Source organism: Peromyscus californicus, unplaced genomic scaffold, assembly GCF_007827085.1.
Source record: "Peromyscus californicus insignis strain IS unplaced genomic scaffold, ASM782708v3 Scaffold_3__1_contigs__length_106647218, whole genome shotgun sequence".
Lineage (NCBI taxonomy): Eukaryota > Metazoa > Chordata > Mammalia > Rodentia > Cricetidae > Peromyscus > Peromyscus californicus.
The window spans coordinates 96,263,909-96,290,789 of NW_026294551.1; the positions used below are offsets into that span (position 1 = coordinate 96,263,909).

Sequence of the window (26,881 nt, forward strand, 5' to 3'; positions counted from 1 at the left end):
ATACCCCATCATTCCTCCTAACAGTCACTCCCTCTTTTCACTTTCAGCTAACATGGGAAGCTCTGGAAAGCTTGGTAACGTAGTGAATGTCCTGGAGGAAAAGATTTTTAACCTCCAGAAGGCCAGGCTACAGGTTCGTGTCATGTCAGAGGAGCTTTTGAGAAGATGGGGGCTTGGCTTGAGCTAGAGACCAGCCTCTTGACTATCTCCCTCCCAACCACGCTCTGTGGAAGTGAGTCGGGTGGTCTATCAGCTGCATCCATGCAGAGTCCATGTTGTCCCTGTCAGTAAGTAGTTCATGTGCTTTCAGAAGCCAGACTGGTGTGCGCAGATCTGGCATGTCTTCTTGATCTCAGGGCCCGTTCCATTTTGGCAACATCAGAAAGAGAGGCCTTAGATGTCATTGTCTCTCCCATTTAGGAAGAAGAACTTGAGAGAGTTTGGGGCCACCAGATAGATAAAATGAAGAGTAACTACGTGGTGCTGGACAGGATAGTGGAAAAGCTCCAGATTCGCATGGATGACTTCAAGGTCCGGAGGTCGGAGGACCAAGAGGGAGGCACAGGAGAATTCCCCTTGGGACCGTGAGACCCTCCCCAAAGTGTTTATAGAAGGGTCCACTAAATGAAGGGAAACAGATGACATTTTATTCTGCATAAATTACACTTCAATTAGCCGGGCAGTGGTGGTGGTGCACGCCTTTAATCCTAGCACTAGGGAGGCAGAGGCAGGCAGATCCCGAGGACAGCTGGTCTATAGAGTGAGTTCCAGGACAGCCAGGGCTACACAGAGAAACCCTGTCTCAAGAAACTAACTAACTAACTAACTAACTAACTAACTAAATAAATAAATAAATAAATAAATAAATAAATAAAATAAAAAAGTAAATCCCAGGGGCTGGAGAGATGGTTCAGCAGTTAAGAGCACTGGCTGCTTTTGCAGAAGACCTGGGTTTCATTCCCAGCCCCCACGTGGCAGCTTAAAATTATCTGTAATTCCAGTTCCAGGGCATTCAATGCCCTCTTCTGGATTCCATGAGCACCAGGCATATATGTGGTGCCCACACAAACATGCAAGTAAAACATCACACACGTGAATCTTTTTTTAAAATCCCCCACGCATAAAAGGTTTCTCTGTGTAACAGCTGTGTCTGTCCTGGAACCTGCTCTGTAGCCCAGGCTAGCCTTGAACTCACAGAGATCCTCCTGCCTCTGCCTCCTGAGTGCTAGGATTAAAGATGTGCACCACCATCGCCTGGCATGGGAGGTATTTATTAGGTGGAGACAGGCCAGCTCTAATAGGGGATTTCATGAAATTATATGATAGGAATTAAGGGTTTCCCTCTAATTCTTGAGCACAGTGTACGGCCTGCTGATATCAGAGTACACTCAGACCCCACTGTAGGTTAGATGAGGTGAACTGGCCTGAAACATCTAGGAAACTGAATGGCCAGCACCAGTTTGTGCTGCCTTGGGATGGCCTCTGGTGACACCACCGCCAAGGGTTAGTTTGTCCCTAGTCTCATGTGGCTTCTCTTCTGTCCCAGTTGCCTGTGAGCATGACCTCTAACCCAACCACCTGCTTCTTACTCGTCTGGCTCCAGTTCCCTTGCTAGTATATGGCAGAGTTGGAGGCACAAAGCAGATTTTACCCTCAAGGCCACAATAAAGGCTGTCTATGCTCTGTTCTCAGACCCTCAAGGATGAAATCCAAAGGCTGGATCTGATTAAAGCAGATAAAACCATAATGGATCAGGAGCTGAAAGAAGTGAGTAAGCAGAGGGTCCCCTGCCTCCCACTCCCTGTCAATCCTGTGCCTCTGATTTGCCAATCAGGATCAGAATTACCCAGGCAAAGACAGCAGCTAGTATTCCCTCTGCCTCTATTCATTCAGGAATTCTGGGAGGCCTCAGAAGTTACCTACCCACTCCTCTTTCCCATGACTGGAGATTAGTGACACTATTTATTATTTAAAAAATCAGAGCTGGGTGGTGAGGGCACATGCCTTTAATCCCAGCACTCAGCACTTGGGAGGCAGAAGCAGGTGGATCTTTGAGTTCAAAGCCAGCCTGACCTTTAGAGAGAGTTCCAGGACAGCCAGGGCTACCTAGTGAGATCCTGTCTCAAAAAACAAAATAAGACCAAAAAATCAGGCATCAGGCTGGGGAATGGATGTAGCTCAGTTGGTCAAGTGCCTTCCTAGCATTCAAAAAGCCCTGGTTTCAATCCCCAGCACTGCATGAACTATGCACAGTGGCATGAACCCATAAGCCCACCACTGGAAGCAGAAGAATCAGAAATTCAAGGTTATCCTTGACTAAGGGATACAAGGCTAGCCTGTATCCCATGGTATACATGAAACTCTGTCTGTAAAAATATAAACATAGGGCTGGAGAGATGGCTCAGAAGTTAAGAGCACCGACTGCTCTTCCAGAGGTCCTGCGTTCAATTCCCAGCAACCACATGGTGGCTCACAACCCTCTATAATGAGATCTGGCGCCCTCTTCTGGTATGGAGGCAGAACACTGTATGAATAATAAATCTTTAAAAAAATATAAACATAAAAGTCACACATCAACTTTCCTGTTTGGCTCAGATCCCACAGCTGTGTCTGAGCCAGTGTAGACACCGCCACTGAACTTAAGGCCACACATTCACGGCCTTCAACTAGAAAAACTGACGACAGGGATCAGGGGCCCCCCTCCCCAGCAATCTTGCTGCCCTGAACCCCCTCTGCCTAGAAAGCTGACAAGGATGCTTTAGCAAGCAAGGCAAGCCGAACGGACCTGGAGGTGGTGGCGATGGAGTTGAATGAGATGGTCCAGAGCATGCTCTTGAAAATCTCCAACCAGGAGAGTGACTGGAAGAAGTCGCTGAAGCACCTCAGGAAGGACCTGAACACCAAGGTGAGCCTATGCTGGGAGCAATTGCTACCTGACAAATTGCCCTGGAGCTTGGCGGCTTCAAAGAGTGAGTGCTGATGGTTTTGAAGAGCAAGAACTTGGAAGCAGCTTCCCGGTGGTCCAGGAGTAAATGTGGTGTTCGTACTATGTCATCTGAATGAACCACACGAAGCCACTTCACAGATTGGTCCCAGATGTGACTGTTGGCAAATTGCTTCAGTGTCTCATATACTGACTCCTCCTTAGGGCCACTTAAGGGGCCTCATCACATGGCAGCCACTTCCCCTGACACACACACACACATATACACACAAGTGACCCAAGACAGTAAGAAGAATGTGCAATGTCTCTTGCTACTCAGCTGTGGAAGCCACTCCCATCATTTCTGCCTCCTCCTGTTGGTTATACCAGTTGGCCCTATTCAGCAAGAGGGATGACTCCAGTGGCATGAGTCCCAGCCACCTCTGGAGTCACACTGGAGGCTTAACTCTTGGGGTGGTACAAGCAAACTAACAGGTTGGGGTGGAGGAGGCCTTCTGCAGAAAGGACCATGCCTGCCGTTTGTCCATGCGTCACTCAGTGACTACCTTGGTGTGCCACACCTGGGGAGTGTAGACAGGGAGTCCCAGGCCTGCCTCCTCTTGCACAGTGTCACTGAGACGCCGCAGTGACAAGGCTACACGGTTCTTCTAACTATGGTGGTGAGTTTAGAGTCAGGTGCTCTGGGTTTGAGTCTTACACAGGCTTCAGCTTTCCCATCTGTAAGCTGGAGATGTACTCATTCAGCATCTACGCTCCTTGCTGGGTAAGCAGTGAGCCAAGCAGATGGGGGCACCGTCTTTGTGGAGACAGTTCCTCAAAGAAAGGACACAAGTCAATGCAAAGCCACAACCCCATCGCATTCCACAGAGCAGCTGGCCTGTGTGTCTCTTGCTCCAGTACAGCTGAATCTAAAGCCGAGTGACAAGTGACCCACATAGGAATTTGCATATAACTCACTGAACTCAGGGATGAGGGTGGTGTGGTGCACAGCTGGTATCCCAGGACTCAGGAGGTCCACAAGTTCAAGTCCAGTTTGGGATACAGTGAGTCTGGAGGTCAGCTGAAATAATATAGCAAGACCCTGTCTTATAGGGAAAAGGAAAAGGGGTCCAGAATAGACAAGTCCTAAGGACAAAAAGTAGGTTATTGGTTGCCAGGGGCTGGGGATTTGGGAGGAAATAGGGGTAAATGGAAATGGGATTTTCTTGGAGAGTCATGTAGATGTTCTAAAATAGACTATGAAGCCAGGTGTGGAGGTGTAAAGCTACAATTTCAGCCCTTCCGATGCCAAGGCAGGGGATGGTGGCTTCCGGGCCAGACTCAGCTCCATAGTGAGGTACTGGCTCAAAAAGAAATAATAAGCTGCCAGGGGGCGGTGGCGCACACCTTAATCCCAGCCCTCAGGAGGCAGAGGCAGGCGGATCTCTGAGTTTGAGGCCAGCCTGGTCTACAGAGCAAGTTCCAGGACGGCCAGGGCTACACAGAGAACCCCTGTCTCGAAAAACCAAAATAAAAAGTAAGCAAGTAATTAAATAAATTTGCCAGGCATGGTGGTGCATGCCTTGAACCCTGCTTGGGAGACAGAGGCAGATAGGTCTGTGAGTTCAAGTTCCAGGACAGCCAGAGCTCTGTAGAGAGACCCTGTCTCAAAAGAAAATTTAGAAAAAAAATTTTTTTGATTGTGATGGTTACACAACTTTAGGAGCATGCTAAAGCAATTGTCCACTTTATATGCAAACCCTTCATAAATATTTTTCAGATGTGTGAAAGTCAGAGTATAGGGTTCACTGGAGAAATATTTTTCCAGCCTCTAACCCTGCAATTGAGCAGCAGGTTTGGAGGCAGGAGCTAGTGGCATTTCCTGCAAAGGCTACTGGGAATCTGACTTTGCAGATCCCGATGCCAACAGAACCCATAAAGGTATGAGCTGAACGGCTTTCCCTTTCCTGGGTCTCTCTCTTGTTCTTTGTGTGACTCTACAGGTTGTTGGGGTCAACTAACTAACAGGCCCTTCTTTCTTCCTTCTGATGGGCAGCTGGTTCACAGTGATCTGAATAGCTTGAAGAGGGACATAGAAGAGATCTGGAAAGTAGTTCGGAAGCTTCTGATAGAAGGCCTGCGATTCGACCCAGACAGTGCTGCAGGCTTTAAGAAGTGAGGGTGCTGATACTGATACTGTTGTCAACAGAGAGAGAGAGTTCTAGAACTTGGCCGTGGGGACGGGGGCAGGGAGGGCGGGACGCAGCAGAGAGCTTCTAGGCTTCTCTTCAAATGAAGAAACTCAGGCTCAGAGAGGGAAGGGAAACCAGGATAGGCCCACACAATTGACAGGCCTATCTGATGGCAGAGAGGCTTGCCGTCAGGTTCCGTATATCTTCCTCTTCCAAGGGTGGCTTCGCAATCCTGGGTCAGCATGGGGTGGGAAACCACAGCGCTCTGTCCTGGGGCCTCGGGCATTGTCAAAGGGGCTTGGGGGACCTTAAGTTCACCTCACCCCCAGCCCTGGGACCTGCTAACCTCTGACTACTGACCTTCTTGTCCTCCAGGAAACTGTTCGAGCGCGTGAAGTGCATCTCCTGTGAACGGCCTGTCGAGATGATGACCGGCCCGTGAGTACCGCCGCCAGAGGGCGCTCTCCGGGTTTGCAGGGTCCAGCACGACTTTCCTACAGCCGTCACCTATACACACCGTGACTCCGCTCTGCAGACCTCAAGCACATACAGCTGTTCCACATGCGAACGCACACAACCACCTCTGCACTCGTCCTTCCACACCATTCTATAGCCACCGTCGCCTGTCCCCCCTCGGTGGTTCCCTATACAGGGGAGTAGGTCTTCTCTCTCACCTGTACCACCTAGTCAGTGTTTCGTACCAGAGACTGAGTCAGAGCCTCAAAAAAGAAAAAGGACAGAGGGATCACTGAGGTAACGTAGGAATTTGTTGTTTCTGAGTTCACTAATCTTTTGGAGACAGAGTCTTGCTGTGCAGTCCAGGCTGGCCTCAGAACTTGCAGTCCTCCGGTATCACGGCTGCCATCATCGGGATCGCCGGGGCGCATCTTCAATCCCAACTCCTTGCCCTTACTTTGACACCATTGTAAAGGGCGTGGTTCAGTGGCCTGTACCACTGCAATTGTTGCCTCTAGTCAATTCCAGCGCACTGCTCGGTCCCCCAAAGGCATCCCCGGTCCCGTTAGGAGTCACTTCTCATTGCCACTTCCTGTAGCCCAGGAAGCCATTTGTCTTTCCCAACTGTTTCCTGGAAATGGGACTGTACACTGTGACCTTTGGTGTCTGCCTTCCTTACTGAGCTTAATGAGATTCCTCCACGTTGTAGCAGAAATCAATGCTCCACTCCTTCGTTACAGCTGAGTAATATTCCATGGTATGGGCAGAAAACCTTTCCGGCATTTGGGGGGCCTCTTTCAGCTGCTGTTACTAGTGCTGCTGTGAACATCGGTGGGTATTTATTTGAGTACCAGTTTCCCATTGTTTGGGGAACAAACCTTAGGAGAGAAAATGCTGGGTCATACAGTGACTGTAATCTGTCCTGGACTGCTGATCTCTGCAGAGCTAGGCCAGCCTTGAGACCCACAAAGCTGTCACAGCCCCCAAAGCAGCAGGGAGCTGTAGGGCTTCCACCAGGACTTTCCTTTCAAACCACAGGATGGCATTGCAGTTTTGTTGACAGTAGTAAAAAGACTGGAAACAGCTGGGGGCTGAGGCACAGTCACGGCAGATGGTGTAGACTGAGTGTAGAACACTGGTCCAGTGGGACATTCCCGGGGAGGAACCAGTCTCTGCACAAACTGTGCAGTCCTGGGTGGAGAGCTCCATCCATGCACGTGTGCTGAGGACTAATGTGAGCAAGAATCTGGGTCTTAAATTTTGTCTGAATTTTGATAGCCACTTGTAGCCACTGGCTACTATGCTGGATAGCACGGCTGTGGAAGAATATTAACAACTAGAAAAAATGATAAGTGAAATCAAGCATATGTATGTGATTTTCCCATTTTCTTTAAAGAAATTACATAAACATGGACAAAATATTGGAAGGATATGAATGTCAAAGTCTGTCCCTGTTCTGATGCTTGTTTCCTTGTGCCTTTCTGTACTTTATAAAATGGAAATCAGTATGTTTCACTGAACATGTTTCCTTGAAGCTTACCATCAGTACAGTAAAAAACACTTCTGCATGTGTGTGACCGCCGCACAGATGGAGAGGTGAAGCGTGCCCAGCTTCCTGGAAGGCTGTTCTGGATTTATTTTTATTTCCTTATGGAGGCAAAATACACAGGACACAACCTTAGCCATCTGAAGGGAGTGTCCACGGTGTGCATCCTCCATGTGTGCCCGAGTCCTCTACCACGCCCCTTCCTTCCAGGCAGTGTGTCCCCTCCTTGTGCCACAGCTCCTGGCAAACATCTGTCTGTAACAAATCTCTAAGATTTCCCTCCTTTGGTTTTGGACTACTATTTATTTTTTATTACTGGAGAAAGGCGTGTGTGTGTGTGTGTGTGTGTGTGTGTGTGTGTGTGTGTGTGTATTCCAAGGTAGTCTTAACCTTGAAGGAAGTATGTACTAATAGTACAGGCTGACTTTGAACTTGCTTTCCTACTGCCTCAGTCTACCAAGTGTTGGGATTATAAGGGTTCACCACTACCCCTGGCTTGGTTTTCACTTTATATTCTGAGCAGCGTTTGTATCTTTCCCCCAACTGTCAGCTGCAAGCTTTGTATGTGGACTTTGGGCTGTTAGCTGCAGATAGAGTTTCAGAGGGTGGAAAGTCCTGCACTTCCTCTCTCCAGGCCTGGGAACCTGGAGCCCTCTGCTGGCCATGTGCACCTCCCACAGCCCTGGTCTCTCTTCCTCCACAGACACCTGATCACCATCCGCAACACCCGTGGGCTGTCACAAATGAGGCCAAACAGTGCCAACAGCTTCGAGTATCTGCAGAGGCAGCTGATGAGGTGAGGGCCATGCCCACCCCCATCCTCAGCGAGACCCAAGACCTCTGCCACAGAGGCTTTCCTTCAATGCAAGAGCCAAAGAGGGCCTGGGAGGTTGGGGGTGGCTGTTAAGTGCCAGAGGACAATGGAAGAAAGGAACCAACATTTGCATTGGCATCTACTGTGGGCCTGAACTTAGGTGGGTCTTGTAGCAGAGGCATATTATGCTAGCTACTCAGGAGACTGAGGCAAAAGGATCTCAAGGTCTTCCTAGGCTACAGAATAAATAAATAAACAAACAAACAAGCAAACAAACAGAACAAAAAGGCTGGGGATATAGCTCAGTGACAATATATATCACTAGCCTGCACAAGGCCCTGGGTTCAATCTCCAGCACTGCTGAATGAATGGGGGGGGGGTGGAAATGGGAGGGCTTCTAGGAGGGCGTCTCGCTAAATCTTATAATCCCTGGAATCTAGTATTAACATGCTTGTTTCCTGGTGGGTGAGTAATTGAGGATCCTGGGAGCCCTTGCTGGGTCATATGGCTTCCTTTGGAAGTGTATTCCATTATCATCCCACTTCACAGTTGAAGAGACTTAAGACTATGTGACCTGTCCAAGACCTCAGCTAGTGAGTGGCTGGGGAGTGTACCTGCCATCATTTTTCTCCCTCAACCTAGCCTGCTACCTGGACCTCAGCTCCATTTTCCTCGTTCTTGGGTTCCAGGGGTCCTTCCAGGGCCCAGCCTGTGTGAGCTTCTGGCCAGGAGTGGAACAAGAGTGGGGAGAAGGAACAGCTAAGCATTAATAATTGCCAGGGGAGGGGTGAATGACTGTGCTGGCTCCCTAAACTCCTATGTCTGGTGACTGGAGTCCAGGGCGAGAGCATGTACTTGCCAAGGCCAGACCTGGGCTCCAGGGGTGGTTGGTTCAGAGAAGGGAGTAAGGGCTATTTCCCTTCTAGAATTGTCCATGTCTGTATTTGCTAACCACACTTCAGGCCTGCCTGCTGTACCACCCACGTCTTTGACACTGTCCGGGCCTTGGGGCCTGTGCCGGGCTCCTCTGGGAGGGTTCTCCATGTGGCTGCTGGTCTTCTGCCCTGTTTAGGGAACAGCAGCAGCAGCTGCATTTCCGGAACTTTGGAGTCCAGGAAGAGGGTCTGGGCTCCCAGAAGGACTGGGGTGATGGACCCCGAAATGAGACTACCTTCAAGCACAAGTCACATGACCTGTCAACACTCTACCCTTATGGTGACCCTGTACTGATGGACTATGACACTGTGAGTCTGGGTGTGCCCTCCCACAGAGACTGGACAGCAGCATAGCCAGCCCCAGGTGTGGGATGAGGCCCTGAGCTGAGGGTACCTTGAGGCCGTGCCCTGGCTGTGCCTGGCTCTGGGCATCTGTGTGCATCAAGGCGAAGGGGTGGCAGTGGAGACTCTGACTTGGGACCTGGGCCATCCCACAGGCCGAGGTGGACATCCTGGGAGTGGATGGGGTCCTGTACAAAGGCCGAATGAACAGCCAGACTGGGACTCGGATTGGGGAGAAGGACCTGGCAGGTGAGGAGCATCAGTGTTTCCTGGGATTCCTTCCCTGAGGTCTAGTTCTGCTGGCCAGGACAGGGAGATGCAGGTGGACTCAGGGCTGGTGCTGCCTCTGGCCAAGGAGCCCTCATAGTCACTTCCAAGAGTAAGGTCCCCATTGTGCGCCGGTTATCTCACCAGGCACCAGGAAAGAGTGAGAAGCAGACGTGGTGAATGGCCCCTGTGGCCTGCTGGCTGGTGGAAGGGTGGGTATAGCCTTGTAAGCACGTAACAGCAGGCAAGAATCCGTAGTGATAAACAGGTAAAAAAACTACCTGAAGGAGCCAGCCATGGTAGCACACACCTTTTGGTTTTTATTTTATTTGTTTTCCGAGACAGGGTTTCTTTGTGTAGCCCTGGATGTCCTGGAACTCACTCTGGAGACCAGGCTGGCCTCATAGGTGGGTCTCTGAGTTCAAGGCCAGCCTGGTCTACAGATCAAGCTCCAGTACAGCCAGAACTACACAAACAAAACAAAATAAACAAAAAACCCCAAACCGACCTGAGGGACTAAAGGTAGAACTCAGTGATATAGTTCATAAATGCAAGGCCCTGGTTCTTTCCCCAGCACTGGGAAACAAATGAATAGCTGAGCTGAAGGAAGGCCCCAGCCTTAGCAGCTGGACACTAGCAAAGGCTGGCCTAGGGAGGGCTGCTGGGGTGGTGATGTGCGAGTTGTGCCAGGCAAAGCTGGTCCATGGGGGAGCGATTAGAAAGCTCCTGAACACCTCTGAAGAAGGAACAGGAGTTAGTCAGTGAAGGGTGGAGAGGGAGGAGTGTGGTCTGTGTGGAGGGATAGGAGGTTCAAAGGCCCTGTAGTAGGTTGGGTAGAACTTGGGGAGTATGAGTCTACCTGGAGCATAGAAACTGGAGTACAGGTAAAGAACCATGGACAGGCCCAGACCCAAGAGGTCAAGGGTCATAGCAGCAAGAGACCCCAATCTTTGTGCAGTTTGATTCAGTTGCTGGGGTTATTCTGGCATCTGAGACCCCAAGATTCTTGATTTCATCACTGGGTGTATAATAAAATAATACAAAACTGGAGCTTCTCTGCACACAGAGATGGGATGTTTTCCTCTGGGAAGGGTATGTCTAAAGCTTGCCCCTGCACAGTCCCCGAAGCATTCACATCAGGAGTGATAGAGGATCCCAGAACGTCTATAGGAATCCTATAGGCTGTCCATGGACGAGAGCACTAAGCCTGACATGCAAAGAAAAGATGTGCTGGACAGAGGACACACCCCACAGCAACTGCTGAAGCTAACCACCACACCCGGGGCCCCAGAGCCCCAGGACAGTTTCCCTAGAGCTGGAGTCCTAAGGCACAGTACAGGCAGAGCTATACTCTCCTCAGAGCTGCTCAAAGTCTCCTGGTCCTTGCCAGCTCCTGTGGCAGTTGGAGCCTCTTGGCAGGGGACAGATCACTCCAGCTGCCACAGCCTCCTCCTCCTCCAGGTCCTTTTCTTCTGACTTTCATGAGGACACTTATCACTGGACTTCAGGCTTAGTGTAGTCTAGGGTCATCCATTTCAAGACCTGAAATTACACTTGCAAAGATCTTTTGCTCCAATAAGGTCACATCTGTGAGTTCCACGAAATAGACCTTTTAGGATCCCACCATGTAACTCACTCACGGGCCCCACCCTATTATCAAGAGAGCAGAACAGCGTCTCCCATGCCCTTTGCCCAGGCAGGAAGTGACTGCTCAGTAACCCCAGTGCAGACCTGATGGGAGGGACTGAGCTGGGCTTCAGGGATCACTAAAGCGGGACAGCAGGGCTAATGTCTGATGAGCCCTCCAGACTGCTTGCCCAGGCAACCACGAGAGAGAGGCATTTCACAAACGCACAAGGAAGGTCCTCTTGGTGTGAAGCAGTCTCAGGAGAGGAGTCTGGACCAGTGGGGAGACCCTTAATCCCATCTCCATCACTGTAGACCTTCTAGAGTGGTTGAGGGAGGGAGGGGCTTTTCTCTCAATTGGTAGTATATTCCCCAAAATCACATAATAAAGCAGAGCTTGAACTGTGACAAGCTCAACAGCTTTACCTTGCTTGGACATCACCAGAGTGGAAAGTCTGGCCTGATGTAGGAGCCAGAACTCTGGACGGGTCCCAGATACTCAGATCTTTTCTCCTCAGCTGTGAAGGTTTCGTATGCCCCAGTTCAAAACATGGGTGATCGTGTGCGCGCTGGATCCTTACTTGCTCCAGGCTACCCCCGTGAGTACCTGACCCACCTGGGGTTCTGGCAGACCTCCAGCTTCTACTGGCCCTTCCCCTTTTCCCTCACCTTTAGCCTGGGCCTCATTGACTCATCTCTTCCATTCTTGCCTGCTCTGTCCACATCCTGGAAGCCATTTGCTCTCCGGCTAGGAAAAAAGGCTGTGGGCCTCTAGCTGTTCTGGGCTTCTGCATTCCCCTTCAGGGGAGTTTCTTGGCCAGTACCTATCCCCAGAGGTCCCCCTGGCTGCAGAGGTGGGACAAAGGAGGCCATTTACAGTCCTGAGTTTCTTGTCCAGGGCTGCCAGGAGCCAGTCTGAGAGGACTGGGCCTTGAGCGTCCCTGGTTCATCCGAATCTCTGGACCTTAACATTCACAGAGCACTTCCCCCTGTCTTCCTCTTCTGGTTCTTGTCCTGGTTCAGCAGGGTGGTGCTGTTTGTCCTTTCCAAAGACAAAGTAGCTGAGGCTCAGTCTAGACACCTGATCCCCAACTCCAAGTTCCCTGCCCTCCAGGTGCACCATTCTATTCTAGTGCCCATTTTTGGAGTTACGTGTCTTAGTCACCCTTGAGGAAGCGCTCAGGACCAGGACCAGAGGAGGTGCAGCGGCCAGCCCTGCCATGGCTTACAATGCACCTCTAGGCTCTGGCTTCTGTTCCCTGAGGGGGAGAACTCCATTAGGCCAGCAGCTTCCAGAAATGTTGACCACAGCACGGGTTTCTCCTGCTTCATCTCCAGCCTTGGGCCCCCGCAGCAACATCATCAACTCTGCCACCTCTCCACATTCTGCTGCAGCAGTGGCTCAGCCGCCATCCCTGCCACCGGTGCCACAGCTACCGCCACTGATACCACTCTCAAAGGATCCTCAGGAGGCCCCTGGATCCACCAGGCACTTGAAATAGCTGTGGCTGGAGTCCCTAGCGAGCACACAGGCTGCAGAGGAGCACACCAACCCGTGAGACACAAGCCTGTGACCCAACTACCATGGGGTCCCCTTCACTCTAAAGAAGAGACCTGGGACCCTGGATCAGACCCAGAAAAGGGTGCAGGGATCCTGGATATAGGGGGAAGGGTCTGCATAGGGGACCCATGTTGACTCAGTGTTTAACTATGTATCTAAAATATAAACCACACAATCCTTGGCCAACATTTCCATGAATAACACAGCTTTTGAGTGAAGTTTGTCACAGAGCCAACTGAATTTCTTAAGCAATTCCCCCAATAGCACGAAGTGGTTTTATTTTTATTTATTTATTTATTTTCGAGACAGGGTTTCTCTGTGTAGTTTTGGTGCCTGTCCTGGATCTCGCTCTGTAGACCAGGCTGGCCTCAAACTCACAGAGATCTGCCTGGCTCTGCCTCCCAAGTGCTGGGATTAAAGACTTGCACCACCGCTAGCCAGCCACAAAGTGGTTTTAAAACAACCCCTTTGGGTTGGCAGAGTGCTTGCCTAGCATGCACAACCCTGAGTTTGACCCCTTAGCACCAGAGGAGCTGGGACAGTGGCATAAACTGGAAATACCAGCACTTTAGTTGGAATGGCAAGAGGACCAGGCCAAGGTCACCCTCAGCTACACAGTGAATTCACCGCCAGCCTGGGACACAGGAGACCCCGTGTCAAACAACAAAAACAAAAATCCCTCTCCTTGGCATTCTGCTAAGATGTTTTCAGGATTGGCTTCTGTCTCCTTGAGTCATCTGTACAGTTCCCATGGGAAGCAAATTTCACCATTCACTATTTTTATTTCCTGTGATCATTTCTACCAGTGATCATTATCATGAACTGAATTGTTTTTATCTGTGTGTGAGAGGGTAAGCCCGTGTGTGTGTTGGGGGGAGGGGGTTTGCCCGTGTGCATGCGCAGAGGCCAGAGGGAGATGCCGAGTGTCCTGCTCTATCATGCTCCACCTTACTCCCTTGAACTGCACATGCAGCTAGACTGGTGGCCACCAAGTCAATGACCCTACCTCTGACCCTATCCTCCACTGCTGGAGTAGCAGGCGTGTGTAAGACTCTACCCAGCTTTCTCCTCCTCCACTGCCAGAGTAGCAGGCGTGTAAGACTCTACCCAGCTTTCTCCTTGGGCTCTAGGGATTTGAACTCAGGTCTTCATGCTTACGAAGCAAGCACTCTTACTTGTTGAACTATCTCTTTGGCTTTAATTATTTTTGAGATAGGGTCTCATGGATCCTAGGCTGGCTTTGAATTCACTCTGTAGCTGAGGATGACCTTGATCTTCTGATAATTCTCTACTACCTTCGTGTTGGGATTACAGGCCTAGGCTGCTATACCCACTTTCTGCAGTACCGTGAATCAAACCAGGGACTTTGGCATGTTTGCATGTACTCTAGCAACTGAGCTCTATCTCCAGCCCTTGAATTAATGAACCATTTACTTACTTTTTTTTTTTTTCTTCCCAAGACAGAGTTTCTCTGTGTAGCCCTGGCTGTCCTGGAACTCTCTCTGTAGACCAGGCTGGCCTCAAACTCACAAAGATCCACCTGCCTCTGCCTCCTAAACACTGGGATTAAAGGTGTGCACCACCATTTACTTATTTTTATGTTTTAACTACTCCACAAAGAGACTGGTATGGCACCACTGGAGTAGTCTAGGACTGTGGGGTACCCTCCAAGGCTGGAGGACTGCAAACCTACTTTGAGCCTAGCAGGTTCCCAGCCCATACTTGCTAGAGGAACAAACCCACCTGAGATCCAGTTTCCCTGTGGCAATTAGTGACTAGTCCTGGGGCATGAAGTGCAAAGTGCGAGTGTGGCTTCCTCCCCTAGACTCTCAAGCTGGGCTATCCCTTCTATCAGTCTGTTTTTCTCTCCTCTTAATCTTACTCCCTCATGGTCCTCTTGTGTCTCCTCTCTCTTCTACTGCTGAGAGCTCACCCTACTTCACAGACACAGACAACTTTCCTGAGCACAGGTTGGGGGCATGGCTCCTGTCCTACCTCAGAGGGCACTGAATTTCTGGTCTAAGTGGGGAGCTGGGACAAGTTGGCAGTGGGGGTGGAGGAGTGTGGGGAGGACTTTCCAGGAGAGCTGGGAGAGGGGATCTTGAAAAGAGAGCTCTAAATTCTGCCTAGGGCTAGTGTGCTGGAAGAAACCCTTGGCTTATAGAGGCCACTGGTGTGTATGGATGCTGTGTGCTTGTCTGTTTCCCATGCTCCTTGAGGCTGAGGCAGTCCTAAACTAGGAGACTCACTTATCTATTCCTGGGGACCTCACCCCCATACCACAGATAGGTATTTGGGACATTTTCTGGCCAGAATAAAATCTTATTCTACCAGGCAGTGGTGGTGGCCTTTAATCCCAGCACTTGAGAGGCAGAGGCAGGCAGATCTGAGTTCAAGCCTGGTCTATAGAGTGAGTTCCAGGACAGCCAGGGCTACACAGAGAAACCCTGTCAGAGGGTTGGGGCGGGGGAGAAAAAGACAAACCTAATCCTTTTGGATCTTAGACAAGGAGCTTGGCCTGGAGTCCTCTGTATTGAGTGGCCTTGTCCACTTCCCACATGGGTGGGCCTTGCTGGTCCCTCCTCTGGCCACTAACTGAACACTGGAGGTCTGCAGAGACTCACAAGCTGCTCACCACCATGGTAGCACATCCCTTGTGCTGCTTCAACCGTGTAGTAGATAGATCATGTGGCTCCACAGACTCAGGGTCACACAGCTCTGACTCATCCAGGAGGCTGTACCCATTGGGAACTATCCCCTCCTCCCTTGCAGAGGCTGTTGCTGGGGATGTGGGGTCTAGGCTGTGCCTATGCGTGTGTCCCTGGCACGTGGACACCCAGGAGCTTTCCCTGGTCCTCAAAGAGGGCACTACTTTCCCTCACATTCATGTCCTACCCCAGCTGGTCATTTCTAAGTGGCCTTCTGAGACTCTTCTGCAGGGTTAAGACCCTCAGTGGTCAGAACTGGAGCTGGTTCCTACAGACAAATCCTCAATCCTGCACGTCAGTGTCCATCCTTCTACTTTGGAACATGTTGGGAACTCGACTTCAAAGATAGGCCTGGCCCTAGAGTGGAGGACCCGCAGGTTGGAGGCTGGGAATGGGTAGTTGCCAGGAATGTGGTTGATCCCCTCACACAGGGAAGGCACTCAGAGCAGTAGAACCCCATCTCAGGCCTGTCTCAGCCTTTTCCTCCACACTGGGCTCACAATATTTGGATTGGGAGTAGCTGCAAGACCAGACTGAATGCAGGGATGGGGTCAGGTGGGGACCAATTGTCTTGGTTTGTCCAGTTGGTGTAGGGTATCTCAGGATGTCAGCCTTTGAGTGTTAAGGTTAAAGTGAAAACCAGAGATGGCTGTGCATACCTGTAATACTAACACTCAGGAGGTAGAGGCAGAAATACTAGAAGGTCAAGGTCATCCTCAGCCACACAGAGTTCAAGGCCAGCCTGGGCTACATAAGACCCTGTCTCAAAACAAACAAACAAAGAAGGGAAGAAGAAATGGCTCAGTGGTTACGAGCACTGGCTGTTCCAGAGGATCCAGGTTTGATTCCCAGTGCCCACAGGGTGGTTCACCACCATCTGTAACTCCAGTTCCAGGAGAACTGAAGCCCTCTTCTGGCCTCTAGGCTTGCATGTGGTATATATATATATATGCAGGCAAAATATGCAACCACATAAAAATATTTTTTTAAACAACGAGCGAAGGCTGGGGTGAGTGGCATTGTGAGAGGGAGGGTGTAGAGCTGCAGAGAGGCTAGCACAGAAAGGGAGGTGTCTTTTGCAAAGAATACCGTCCACCTGGGTGCGCTGTTGAAGCAGGGCAGATGTTGCTCGGCGACCACCCTGCACCAGGAGGCCCAGCTCCACACTGTTGTGAGTGAATGGTCACGAATACTTTCTCCATGTCAAAGATCACAAACTCATCAACCTAAGGTATAAACTACTGACAAGGCAAATGTCTGTCCTGGGAGAGCCAGTGTTCATTAAGGCTAAGCTCTGGTGCTAGATGGAAGAGCCTTTCCGACCAGACTACCTGGTGCACCATGCTGCCCGGCTCTGCACAGTGATCTCCCAGTTCACAGTACTAGAGGGATCCCTCTTCTCAGCCACCTTGCCCTAGCGGTGTGTCTACAGAATGACTCCACAGCAGGGGTAACTGGCCTGGTGAGCAGAGCAGGACTTTTGCCAGTGGTCCTCAGGCACCTTGCCTGGGGTCACACATGGCTTTGCCATCCTGAGCCAGGCCCACCCATGCCCATCTCAAGAGGACTCAGGCCCCTCCACCCCTCAAAAGAAAAAGAGCTGTTTTCAAGGCTCATTTGAGATGCACATTGTACCTAAATATATGCAGTAGCTACAAACCAAGACCTTTCCAAACATAGGAACTGGAAATGGAATTCCAGCAAATCATCTTTGTTTTAGTCAGCCCAGGAGGCCTCCCCACCCCAGGAGACCCCAGTCAAAGGGTTCACCTGTCCTCTGCTGGGCAAGAACTGCTGTGAAAAGCCCCTTAGAGACCTTTAGGACCATAGCCAGCATCGGGTACAGTGTGGTTCTCTGGGTTGGTCGTGGTGTAAACTCAGAGAACTCTGGCTGGGCCACTGGACAGACCGTGGGGATGCTGAGCAGTCCTGGGTGTGGTCTCACATCTCAGACTCTCAGAGAAGAACATGTCCTCTCTTCAAGGCTGTTCAAAGGCACCCTGGCAGCTACAGAAAGCAGCGTAGACTTGTGTTCACAGCCAGTGCCCCCTGCCCATCTGTGCAGGCTTTTTCTTCTGCAATTGCTGCATGAAAAGCAAGGTCCCTGCCAGAGGCTGGCTGATTTCAAAACAGCAGTGGAAATGGATTCACAGCTACCTACGTAGCCAATGAAATGGAGGGAGCAACCCAGTAGAAGTGGGCCAGGCTGTGTCCCTAGTGTGATGGCCGGTTCTCACCACTTGTGGCCTTGAAGCAATTTGGGTCACAAATTCCAGTCTTCCAAGGTAAGTCAGAAGTGAGGCTTTTTATATCAAACCTCTTGACTTTAAAATGTTGACATAGCTAACACAACAGGCAACAGTGTGAGTATGTCACAAGGTTTACAGCCCGAGAGAACTGCCCTCCAGTCTCACAGGAAGGGTCCAGCCACCTGTCAAAGCTGAGTTTCCCCTCATTCCTGTATGTCAAAATGTCTTCTGGGAATCACACACAGAGCTTGAAACACACTCATTAAAGCAACCTTGTGGTTGCAAATGTTTTGTGTGTGTGTGTGTGTGTGTGTGTGTGTGTGTGTGTGTGTGTGTGTGTTTCAAGACAGGATTTCTCTGTGTAGCCGGCTGTCCTGGGTCTACAGAACTTGCTTTGTAGATCAGGCTGGCCTTAAATCAGAGATCCACCTGCCTCTGCCACCTGAGTGCTAGGATTAAAGGCATGCACCACCACAGCCCAGCCAGCAAATGGCTTTTTTTTTTTTTTGGTTTTTCGAGACAGGGTTTCTCTGTGTTGCTTTGCGCCTTTCCTGGAACTCACTTGGTAGTCCAGGCTGGCCTCGAACTCAGAGATCCGCCTGGCTCTGCCTCCCGAGTGCTGGGATTAAAGGCGTGTGCCACCACCGCCCGGCGCAAATGGCATTTTTAAAGAGTGGAATAAAACTCAAGTCATTTGGGCAAGCGAGACATGAGCTCTAACAGGGTGGGATTTGTTATTACTCTGAGACCGGGAGGGTTGCCTGTATCTCAGGCTTGCTTTCAGATGACCTTGAATTTCTCGTCCTCCTGCTTACACATTCTAGAATTGGGAGAGTACAGGTGTGTGCCATCATGCCTCAGAGTTTATGCAGGACCAGGGATCACAAGCAGGGCCTCATGAATACCAGGCAAGCACAAGCCACAGGCTGGTGTTCCTCTGTTGCTCAGGCTGCTCCTAGGAAGTGCTTGAGAGGCAGCACTACCAAGGATGGCTTAAGCCTTCTCTGAACACGGATCACTGTTAGTCTTCTGCTTCTCAAGCTTCCTGGTGTGGGTTCAGCTATTGGAGGGTCCAGGGGCTTTGTGTTACAAGGTATCACCACCCACACCTGGCTCTCCTGAGTTAGTCCTGCCCACTCCGAGTTGTTCAAACCAGCCCAGCCCAGCCCAGCCCTGGAAGTACACCTGGCGGGGCTTGTGCTTCCACCAGGAAATGAGGTCCTAGGTCCCAGCTCTAGTCCTGTTGCCAGGGTCCCACCTGCAGAAGGGCTCCATACAAATTCAGTATCAGCCTAGGACCCTCATCCAGGGCAGTACTAGGAAGGCTGGAACCAAGGATGTTTGGCAAACACTTAAAATGGGTAAAATGGCTTTTATCTGTAATCTCAGAATTTAGGTGAGTCCAAGGCTAGCCTGAACCACACAGCAAGACCCTGCCTCAAAACAAAACCACACTCAAGTTCTTAAAAGATTCAAGCACTCAAACTACTCTCTTCCTTCAAGTTTGGAGATCAGGAGTCTGGTGGCTGTGTGCTCAGCTGCTTCATCAGAACCACCTGGTAGAGGGAGCAGTCTTATTTTTAGTAACAGCTTTGAAATATAATTGGCACACCAGAAAGCTCACCTTTTCCAAGTGTAAATTGAATAGCTTTTAGTGTGGGCAGAGGGGTCACTGTTGTCTACCTGCTACTCTCCCCAGCACTGATACAGATGGGCAGGGAAAGCTGGGGTGTTTTAAGCTAGGCAGGGAAAGCTGGGGTGTTTTAAGCTAGGCAGCTAGGCATGTGAACCATGTGACTAGCAGCCACCATCCCCAGAGAGGACGTCAGCAGTGTCTACAACAGAGGGTTTTGATCACAATTGGGAAGGGTGCTACTTGATCTAGTGGGCAGGCTTCCAGAATGCAGGGCATCACACTGCGTAACAGGACAGCCCTCACTGTGGGGACACTGTCTGCCCAGATACTAACAGTGCTGAGGCTAGATGCCTTAATGGATGTAACCACTTGAGATCCCTAGGCCCAACTCTCAGCAGCCTCCACAAACAGCTAGGCCCCTGTCAGCCTCAGTTCCAGTTTATTAAATTTCTTATGGAGTACTTCTTAAAACTTCAGTGTTAGCCAGGTGGTGGTTGCACACACCTTGGAGGCAGAGACAGGTAGATATGGAGTTTGAGGTCTTGTCTACAGAGTGAGTTCCAGGACATCCAGGGCTATACAGAGAAACCGTCTTGAAAAACGAATCTGACTTGGGGTGTGGGCCGGACACTGAGGCCCTATGTACCAACAAATTCCAGGGTAATGCTGCTGCCCACTTTGCCATGAACACTATTTTAAGCAGGGCAAGAGTGGTCCACCACAGACCACCCAGGGCAGCTGAGCATTTAAAACCTGACAATTAGACCATGTGCTGCATCATAACATAGCCCACACAGCAGGTGACCCCAAAATAGATCCTTTAGGAACAATTTCCTACCATCCCTGAGCAGAAGAGCTGTAGAGTAAAACTCAGGGGCCAAACACACCTTCCTTCCCCCCCTGCCTCATTCTCTCCCTCCAGACAGGCATCCAGGTTGGTACGAGAGCCCCACCATGCCCTATAGTTGGTGGCTAGGCTAAGGGTCCAAGGAAATCCATGTGAAATCCAGTCAGACAGGTACGAGCCCTGCTCAAAGCAGGGCTCAGACCCACCCATTTCATCAGGAAAAGGGGTGAGAGGTGATATTCTGGAAATAAAGGCTAAGAAATTTAACAGGGAAAGCCTCTGGTAGGCAAGATGATTTCAGACCTTGCAGACAGGACAGCGAAGACAGTAGTGTGGAGCTAGGGTAGTGGGGTGGCCTATGTTCAGCTTAGCATCTCCTTCCAGAGCCAGCTAGCAACACCTAGCATAGATATGAGGCAGAGCCTGGTGGTAGGTTGGAATTCTTTTCTCTTTTGTTAAAACGGGGATAGGAAATGAAGATCAGGTACCCCTGGGCTCTGGGGAAGAGGCATGCAGGGAATCCCAGCAGGCAGGCGCTGGGGGATGGGTAGAAGAGTCCTGGAGTTTCCCATAATCCTTTGCAGGAAACAGCAATGCTGGCAGATAAGGAGGTGGAGTGAGGCAGGGCCCTTGGGAAGAGGGGATGTCGGGCCAAGGGGCTTGGGGCTCACTCTAACATGCAAAGTCCAGCTGCCCCATAAACTAGGTTGCTTTTGAAGAGCGACATACGTATAAATACATAGACACAGCTACACGCACACATGCGGAGAAGGCTCTGCATTCCCAAGGGTGGGGATCTAGGCCTATTGGCCCCAAGACAGGAGTCAGCCACATCTCCTCCACCAAGTGAATCTCTGAAACACTCCAGGTGGTGGGGCCAGGCAGGTGAGTCTTCGTTGGGATGGCTGCTTGGTCTCCAAGGTGCTGCCCACCAGGCACCCAAGCCACTTTTGAATCAAATCCATGCGAGCTGGGGGTGCCTGTGCTGTGAACTTGCGTGCGTGCAGCTGTGCATGCTGGCACAAGACTGCCTGGCTAGAGTCCAGTCTCTCCCCTCCAGGGCTCTGGGGTGTGTGGGTGCAGACAGAGGGAGGGTGAAGGGGCCCACAGAGACATCCTCTCCCCCACCCCACGGGGCCCTGGCCTCCGGGAGGGGGGAGGGGCCTCCCTTATCTCTCTGCCTCCATGGCAGGGTGGGCCCTTGGTTCTGAGGTGGCCTGTTGGGGGGCCAGAGGAGGCCAGTCTGAAGCCGGGGAAGGGGGTGCCGGAGTCCACAGGGGCGGCTGCGGCTGGTGGTGCTGTGGGCCTCCTGGGGGCGAGGCTGCAGTTGGCCAGCTGGGTGTCGCAAAGCTGCCAGTGGCATGGGGGAAGTGCGGTGGGGGTGATGTGGCCGACGTGGCCATTGGGCTGCCGCTGCTGCCACCACCATGGAAGCTTTCAGAGGCCTTGAGACGGGAGAACATGGTGAGGGCGTCAGGGAAGTTGGGGGGCGTGGCAGGGGTGTTGGCGGGAGTGCACATCTGTGGGGGAAGAAATGACAGACGGAGGACTGAGCATCCCTTTCTAGTAGGGCCTTTGCTGCCTCTAAACCCAGGAGTTACTGGGAGTCACGTGGGCTACATGTGGCCCCAGCTGGCCCACCAGCCAGCGAATAGACCACAGCACAAGGCATCAAGATGGGTTGGTCTGGCCTCATAGAGACCATACCACCTGGCACAATGCCTCTTGCCTTGGGCGTGAAGCTTCCCAGCCAGTGGTCAGCACGGCAGCCCTGGCAGACTGCCTGGCGGGAGCTGAGCACCAAGGGCCAGTGTTCTTTGGGTTCTAAGGGGCCCAGGCTGCCCACACTCCTGCAGACCTACCTCATGAAAGCCCTCCCCTTCCCAGGCCGTGTACCACCCTCCTCCACCTGAGGTTTCCCTTGGTGTAGCCAATAAGCTCGGCCTCCCCCTGCCCAGACTAGGAGCCGCCAGTGTTGCCGCTTTTGGGTCTCCAGGGGACACTTACCATCTGGTGGTGGTGGCTGTAGGGGATGTTGGTCTCCTGGAAAAAGGCGCTGAGGGCTGTCTGCAGGGAGAAAGACTGTACTTACCCTCCAACCATCCCAGCGGGACAGGGTGAGCTAAGGCCCAGCAGTATGCTTGTGACCACCACCTGAGGAGGTGTCATGGAATTCACAGCAGGCTGCACGGGTGGTGAAGACCCTTATAACATTGTTTGCCACCAGTCAGGTGCCTGTGGCTTACTGAACCCCTGCCCCTCACCCCAGCATTGTTTGAATTCTATTATGGCCTGGGTCTGTCACCCCAATCAATGGGTGGCAAATCCTTACACTTCTCTGAGACTCAGTATCCTCATATGTGAGCCACGGACTCTTCATTTTTTAAAAAATGATTTTATTATTATTATTTTATTTATTTGGTTTGTTTGAGACAGGGTTTCTCTGTGTAGCTTTGGAGTCTGTCCTGGAACTTACTCTGTAGACCAGGCTGGCCTCAAACTCACAGAGATCCACCTGCCTCGGCTTCCTGAGTGCTGGGATTAAAAGTGTATGTCATCACCGCCCAGTTTAAATAATTTTATTTTTATTTTATGTATGTCGGTCTTTTGTCTGCATGTTGGATCCCCTGGAACTGGAATTACAGACCGTCGTGAGCTGTCATGTGGTTGCTGGGAATTGAATCTGGGTCCTCTGGAAGGGCAGCCAGCGCTCTTAACCACTGAGCTATCTTTCCAGCCTGGGCCAGGCGACTCTTAAGAAATTATTCTTAGTCTACAGAATGGAGACCTGCTTCTCAGTATAACTTCCCTCTCTAGAGGGATGTCTCTAACATTGAAAGCTAGAGAGCGACCCAGAAACTGAACCCACCACAAAACTGAAGACAGTTCCCACGACAGCTTAAGGGACATCTCCCCAGCCACCTGTTGTTGGCTGTTCCAAGGTACAGCCTCTCCAAGCAGGGCTCTATCAAAATAGGAACACTTTATGCACATGTGGGGGCACACACCTTTGATCCCAGCACTCAGGAGGCAGAGGCAGGCAGATCTCTGAGTTCAAGGCCAGTTTGGGCTACAAAGTGAGTTCCAGGACAGCCAGGACTATTTCACAAAAAAGCCTTGTCTCAAACAAACAAATAAGAATAGGGACAATCCCAGAGGCCAAACTGGTATCACCCACTTTACAGACAGGAAAACTGAGGATGAAGTAACTTTCCTCTCCTTTTTTTTTTTTTTTTTTGGTTGTTTTTTGGTTTTTGAGACAGGGTTTCTCTGTGTGGAACTAACTCTGTAGACCAGGCTGGCCTTGAACTCACAGAGATCCGCCTGCCTCTGCCTCCCGAGTGCTGGGATTAAAGATGTGCGCCATCACAGCCCAGCTGAAGCAACTTTCTTAAAACTCTTGTCTAGTATGAGCAGGAACAGGAACAGAGGCCTGGACTGAGGCTCCAGGCGAACTGTCAAGACTGCCCAAAGAGTGCAGTGCAAAATGGACCCAGGGAGGGAGCTCCAGGGTGGCTCCAGGAAACGCAGAGGATGACGTTTGTATTGACCATGTCCTGTCTTGGGCCCCTTCAGGAAAAGAGGGAACTGGCTGCCTTGTGACAGTGCTGGGTGAGGAAGGCTGTCAGTGGGTGAGGGGTCCTGAGGAGCCTGCCAAGTGCCAGCATTACTACGACTCAGCTGGGTAAGCCAGCACAAAGCCAGCAGGACTCCAGGCCCTGTGCCTCCCCAACACACCCAGAAACCCAGTCTGACTCCCAGGACTTGCTCTTTTTTTTTTTTCCTTCAAGTATATTCAAATGAACTATCCTGGGGATCTCCTACAGCAATGTCCCAAACACTGAGTGGAGATGAACCCGGTGATACCCAAGACCCCATGGCAGGGGCAGCTATCCACCCTTGCCACCCCTGCCCAGGACTCCAACTGTCCTCTAAAGGCCATTGTGAGTTCTCCATTGAGAAACATCTGCCCAGCTACACACAGGTCCCCTCCCCCACAGCCTCTGCCCCCATTAGCACCTGAGTCTGAGAATGTGACCCAGAAACACTGCCTGGAGTATGCTCAAAATCAGGAGGGAGGGGGAGGGCTAACCAGGAGGAACCCCTCACTCCTAGGCAGATGCCTCAGGTTAAGAGGGGGTGTCTACACCTACTCTTCATTTTATATACGGTGACAGGGCGACCATGCAAAGCCAAGCGCACTGAGAACCAACCCCGTGTCAGTCAGTCTCTGTTTCCAGGCTGCAGGAAGCCCCTCATCCCCATGGGGACAGTTCTCCCTAATCTTTATAGCCATATTTTTCAGTCCATTCCTTCAAGCTTGAGGGACACACTGTTCCACACCCATAGATGGGCTAGGAGTCCTCCACATAGCCCATTTCCCATGGGACACCTGCCTGCCCAGCCTCAGGCAAGGAGGGAACCCTGAAAGCACAGCCACTGGGCTCCAGCAACTGCCATGAATGTGGTTTTACGAGTTTTACCACATCCAGCCCTAGAGACAAACAGGGCAGATTAGGATTGAGGCAGAGGTGGGGGGTAGGGCACTTCCCCGGGGTGGGGCTACAGGGGGGAGGGGGGGGGAGACCATTCAGGCCTCAGAGGCTGATGACTCAAACACTGCTACCCTCAGGGGTGTGGAAACTGAGGCTAGACAACGAAGCCTCCTGTCTCCTGCACAGGGACAACGGCCTGAAAGTCTGGTAGGAAGGAGGTTAGCAGAGCAAGGGCTTGCTTTACAGAGGTGGAAGGGAGGGCACGATTTTGATCCTACCCCTGTACCAGGAAGCTAAGCCTTAGTCTGTTTCCTGGCTCTTCCCAGAGGCTTCTCTGGGATGGCTCCCATTGGAAAACCAGGTTCTGCGGTTTCCAACTGTACACAGACTTAGACTGGCTCTCGCTGTGACTTCACACCTGTGAGGGACACAGCTTCAAGACCTCTGGCCTCATCTCTAGATGCCAACAAGGAGTAGGAGGTTTGAGTTAGAGGCTAAGACACATCTCAGTAACACAAAAGACTGGGCACACTACTACTCTACAGGCCAAGAAAAACCTGGGAGTAGCTGGGAGCCAGACTGGCATTCCGCCCCCTGTCTAGAATGCCCTAAAATTAGTGAACCGTATGCAGTACACCATCCCAAGGTACAGGTTTCTCTGTCAGGCCCGAGGACATTCAGGCCTTCATAAGGATCCCGCCCCAGTTACACCTTTGGAGTGGGTGGGGTACATATATACACATCCTAACAATTTAGTTTGAGGACCCTGAACACCACCCATACACTCCACGCCGTATGTGATCACACACCGCACCATACCCAGCATGGCCACCATCCGCAAACCGCCACCTATGTACACGCTGCACACACACTAAACATGACACACGGTATCCGTACATCAGACACGCTCTCGGGCCGGGCTGCGCGTCCACACACGCGCCCACATGCCCACAACCTTCGATGTGCCCTACTGACGCCCAAGCGCGGTGCGTGCGTAAATACAAATGCACATGTACGTGTGCGCACACGCCGCAAGGCGCCCCCCGGGCACACCGACCCTGGGACCGCTTGCTCGGAGCGACTCCACCTCCGGCCCGGCCCTGGACGTCCTCCAGGCGGTCGTCTGTTTCGCCTTCAGCCGTTACCGGGACAAAGGGGAGGGGTCCTTGTCCTGATCGCGGGGTCCCCGGGGCAGCCCCGTTTCCGGGGCTCGGGCCTGGCCGTCGGTGAAGCCCGCAGTCCGCACCCCGGCACGTGTCCACACCGCCCGCGCCCGGTCCCGGTCCCGGTCCCCCTACGCACCTCGAACTGCCAGTGGGCCGCCTGCAGCAGTTGCTTCGCCTGGTCGGCCGCGCAGCCGGCCGTCAGCACGAACTGGTTGATCATCACCTGGTGTTTGAGCTCGTCCATGTTCACGGACATGGCGCCGCCGCGCAGCCCGCTCCGGCCTCCCTGCGCGCTCGCGCCTCGCCTCACGCGTCCACCATTAGCGAGCCGGCCCCGGCTAATACAAATATTTACTGTGCGCTCTGACTCACCGCGCCTCGCTGCCCGGCGGCCTGCGGAGCATGCTGGGATGTGTAGTCCGCGACGCCCCCGCCGAACGGACCGGGGAGGAGACGGGACGCCCTTTCCCTAGCGGATCTCAGTGGGGCGCGCAGCTCCTGCCCCAGGCTGTGATGCCAAGTCGGGGACCGGGACCACAGCACAAGCTTGTCATGTCACGGGGTCCCAGCGGTCCTGCAGCCTGCTGTGCTTAGCATCACAGTGTTAGGAGGCACTCTCTTAGGGGACTCTCCGAAAGCTTTGGCCCAACTCCACTGCTCTAGGCTGCAAGGCTCCGAAAAGTCCCGAGACTTAGAAGGCGCTCGGTGAACCACAGCATCTGCCTTTCAAGGCGCTGCTTGAAGTCACCACCTCCAGGAAGCCTTCCGGGGCTCGCAAGGCAGCCTTGCCTGACTCTCGGCCTGTCGCGCAGGAGAAGCGTCTACAAAAAAAAGACAGCCCCCGTGGAACTCTGGCCAGGCCAGTGGTCTCTGCAGCCCTGGAGTCCCTTCCCCTTCGGTTCCCACTTTCCCAAGCAAAAAAAGAAAAGCCTCCGGAATCTTGCGGGCGCCAGGACCGCGCGGAGCACTTACGAGAGCGGCCACGAACTGCCATTCCCAGAATGCCTCGGTTTATTTGCATCTTTCTGTCCCGGGTGACGTCACCTGAGTGAGGCCGCGACAGTACCAATGGGCCGCCACGGGGTGTTAGGACCTGGCCATATAAGGTAAACAAAGC

General features: G+C 51.9%; 2 protein-coding genes across 2 annotated transcripts in view; one reads left to right on the forward strand and one right to left on the reverse strand.

Annotated features, from left to right (window-relative positions):
* CUNH16orf96 (chromosome unknown C16orf96 homolog) overlaps nt 1-13,566 on the forward strand; it is a 29,878-nt gene extending 16,312 nt beyond the window's left edge. Inside the window, exons 6-16 of the mRNA XM_052758272.1 lie at nt 48-133; nt 421-531; nt 1,693-1,767; nt 2,741-2,905; nt 4,980-5,098; nt 5,491-5,553; nt 7,821-7,913; nt 9,004-9,175; nt 9,364-9,457; nt 11,620-11,700; nt 12,440-13,566. Coding sequence (XP_052614232.1) covers nt 48-133; nt 421-531; nt 1,693-1,767; nt 2,741-2,905; nt 4,980-5,098; nt 5,491-5,553; nt 7,821-7,913; nt 9,004-9,175; nt 9,364-9,457; nt 11,620-11,700; nt 12,440-12,603 — 1,223 coding nt within the window. The 3' untranslated portion in view covers nt 12,604-13,566. The remainder of the gene's footprint in view (nt 1-47; nt 134-420; nt 532-1,692; nt 1,768-2,740; nt 2,906-4,979; nt 5,099-5,490; nt 5,554-7,820; nt 7,914-9,003; nt 9,176-9,363; nt 9,458-11,619; nt 11,701-12,439) is intronic.
* Nucleotides 13,567-20,531: 6,965 nt separating this feature from the next.
* Nucleotides 20,532-26,662, reverse strand: Ubald1 (UBA like domain containing 1). The gene is made up of 3 exons (XM_052759337.1): nt 25,901-26,662; nt 22,110-22,169; nt 20,532-21,622 (listed from the first exon to the last, which is right to left on the reverse strand). The coding sequence occupies exons 1-3, from the start codon at nt 26,018-26,020 to the stop codon at nt 21,272-21,274; spliced, it is 531 nt and encodes a 176-aa protein (XP_052615297.1). The 5' UTR covers nt 26,021-26,662; the 3' UTR covers nt 20,532-21,271.
* Nucleotides 26,663-26,881: the final 219 nt, after the last annotated feature.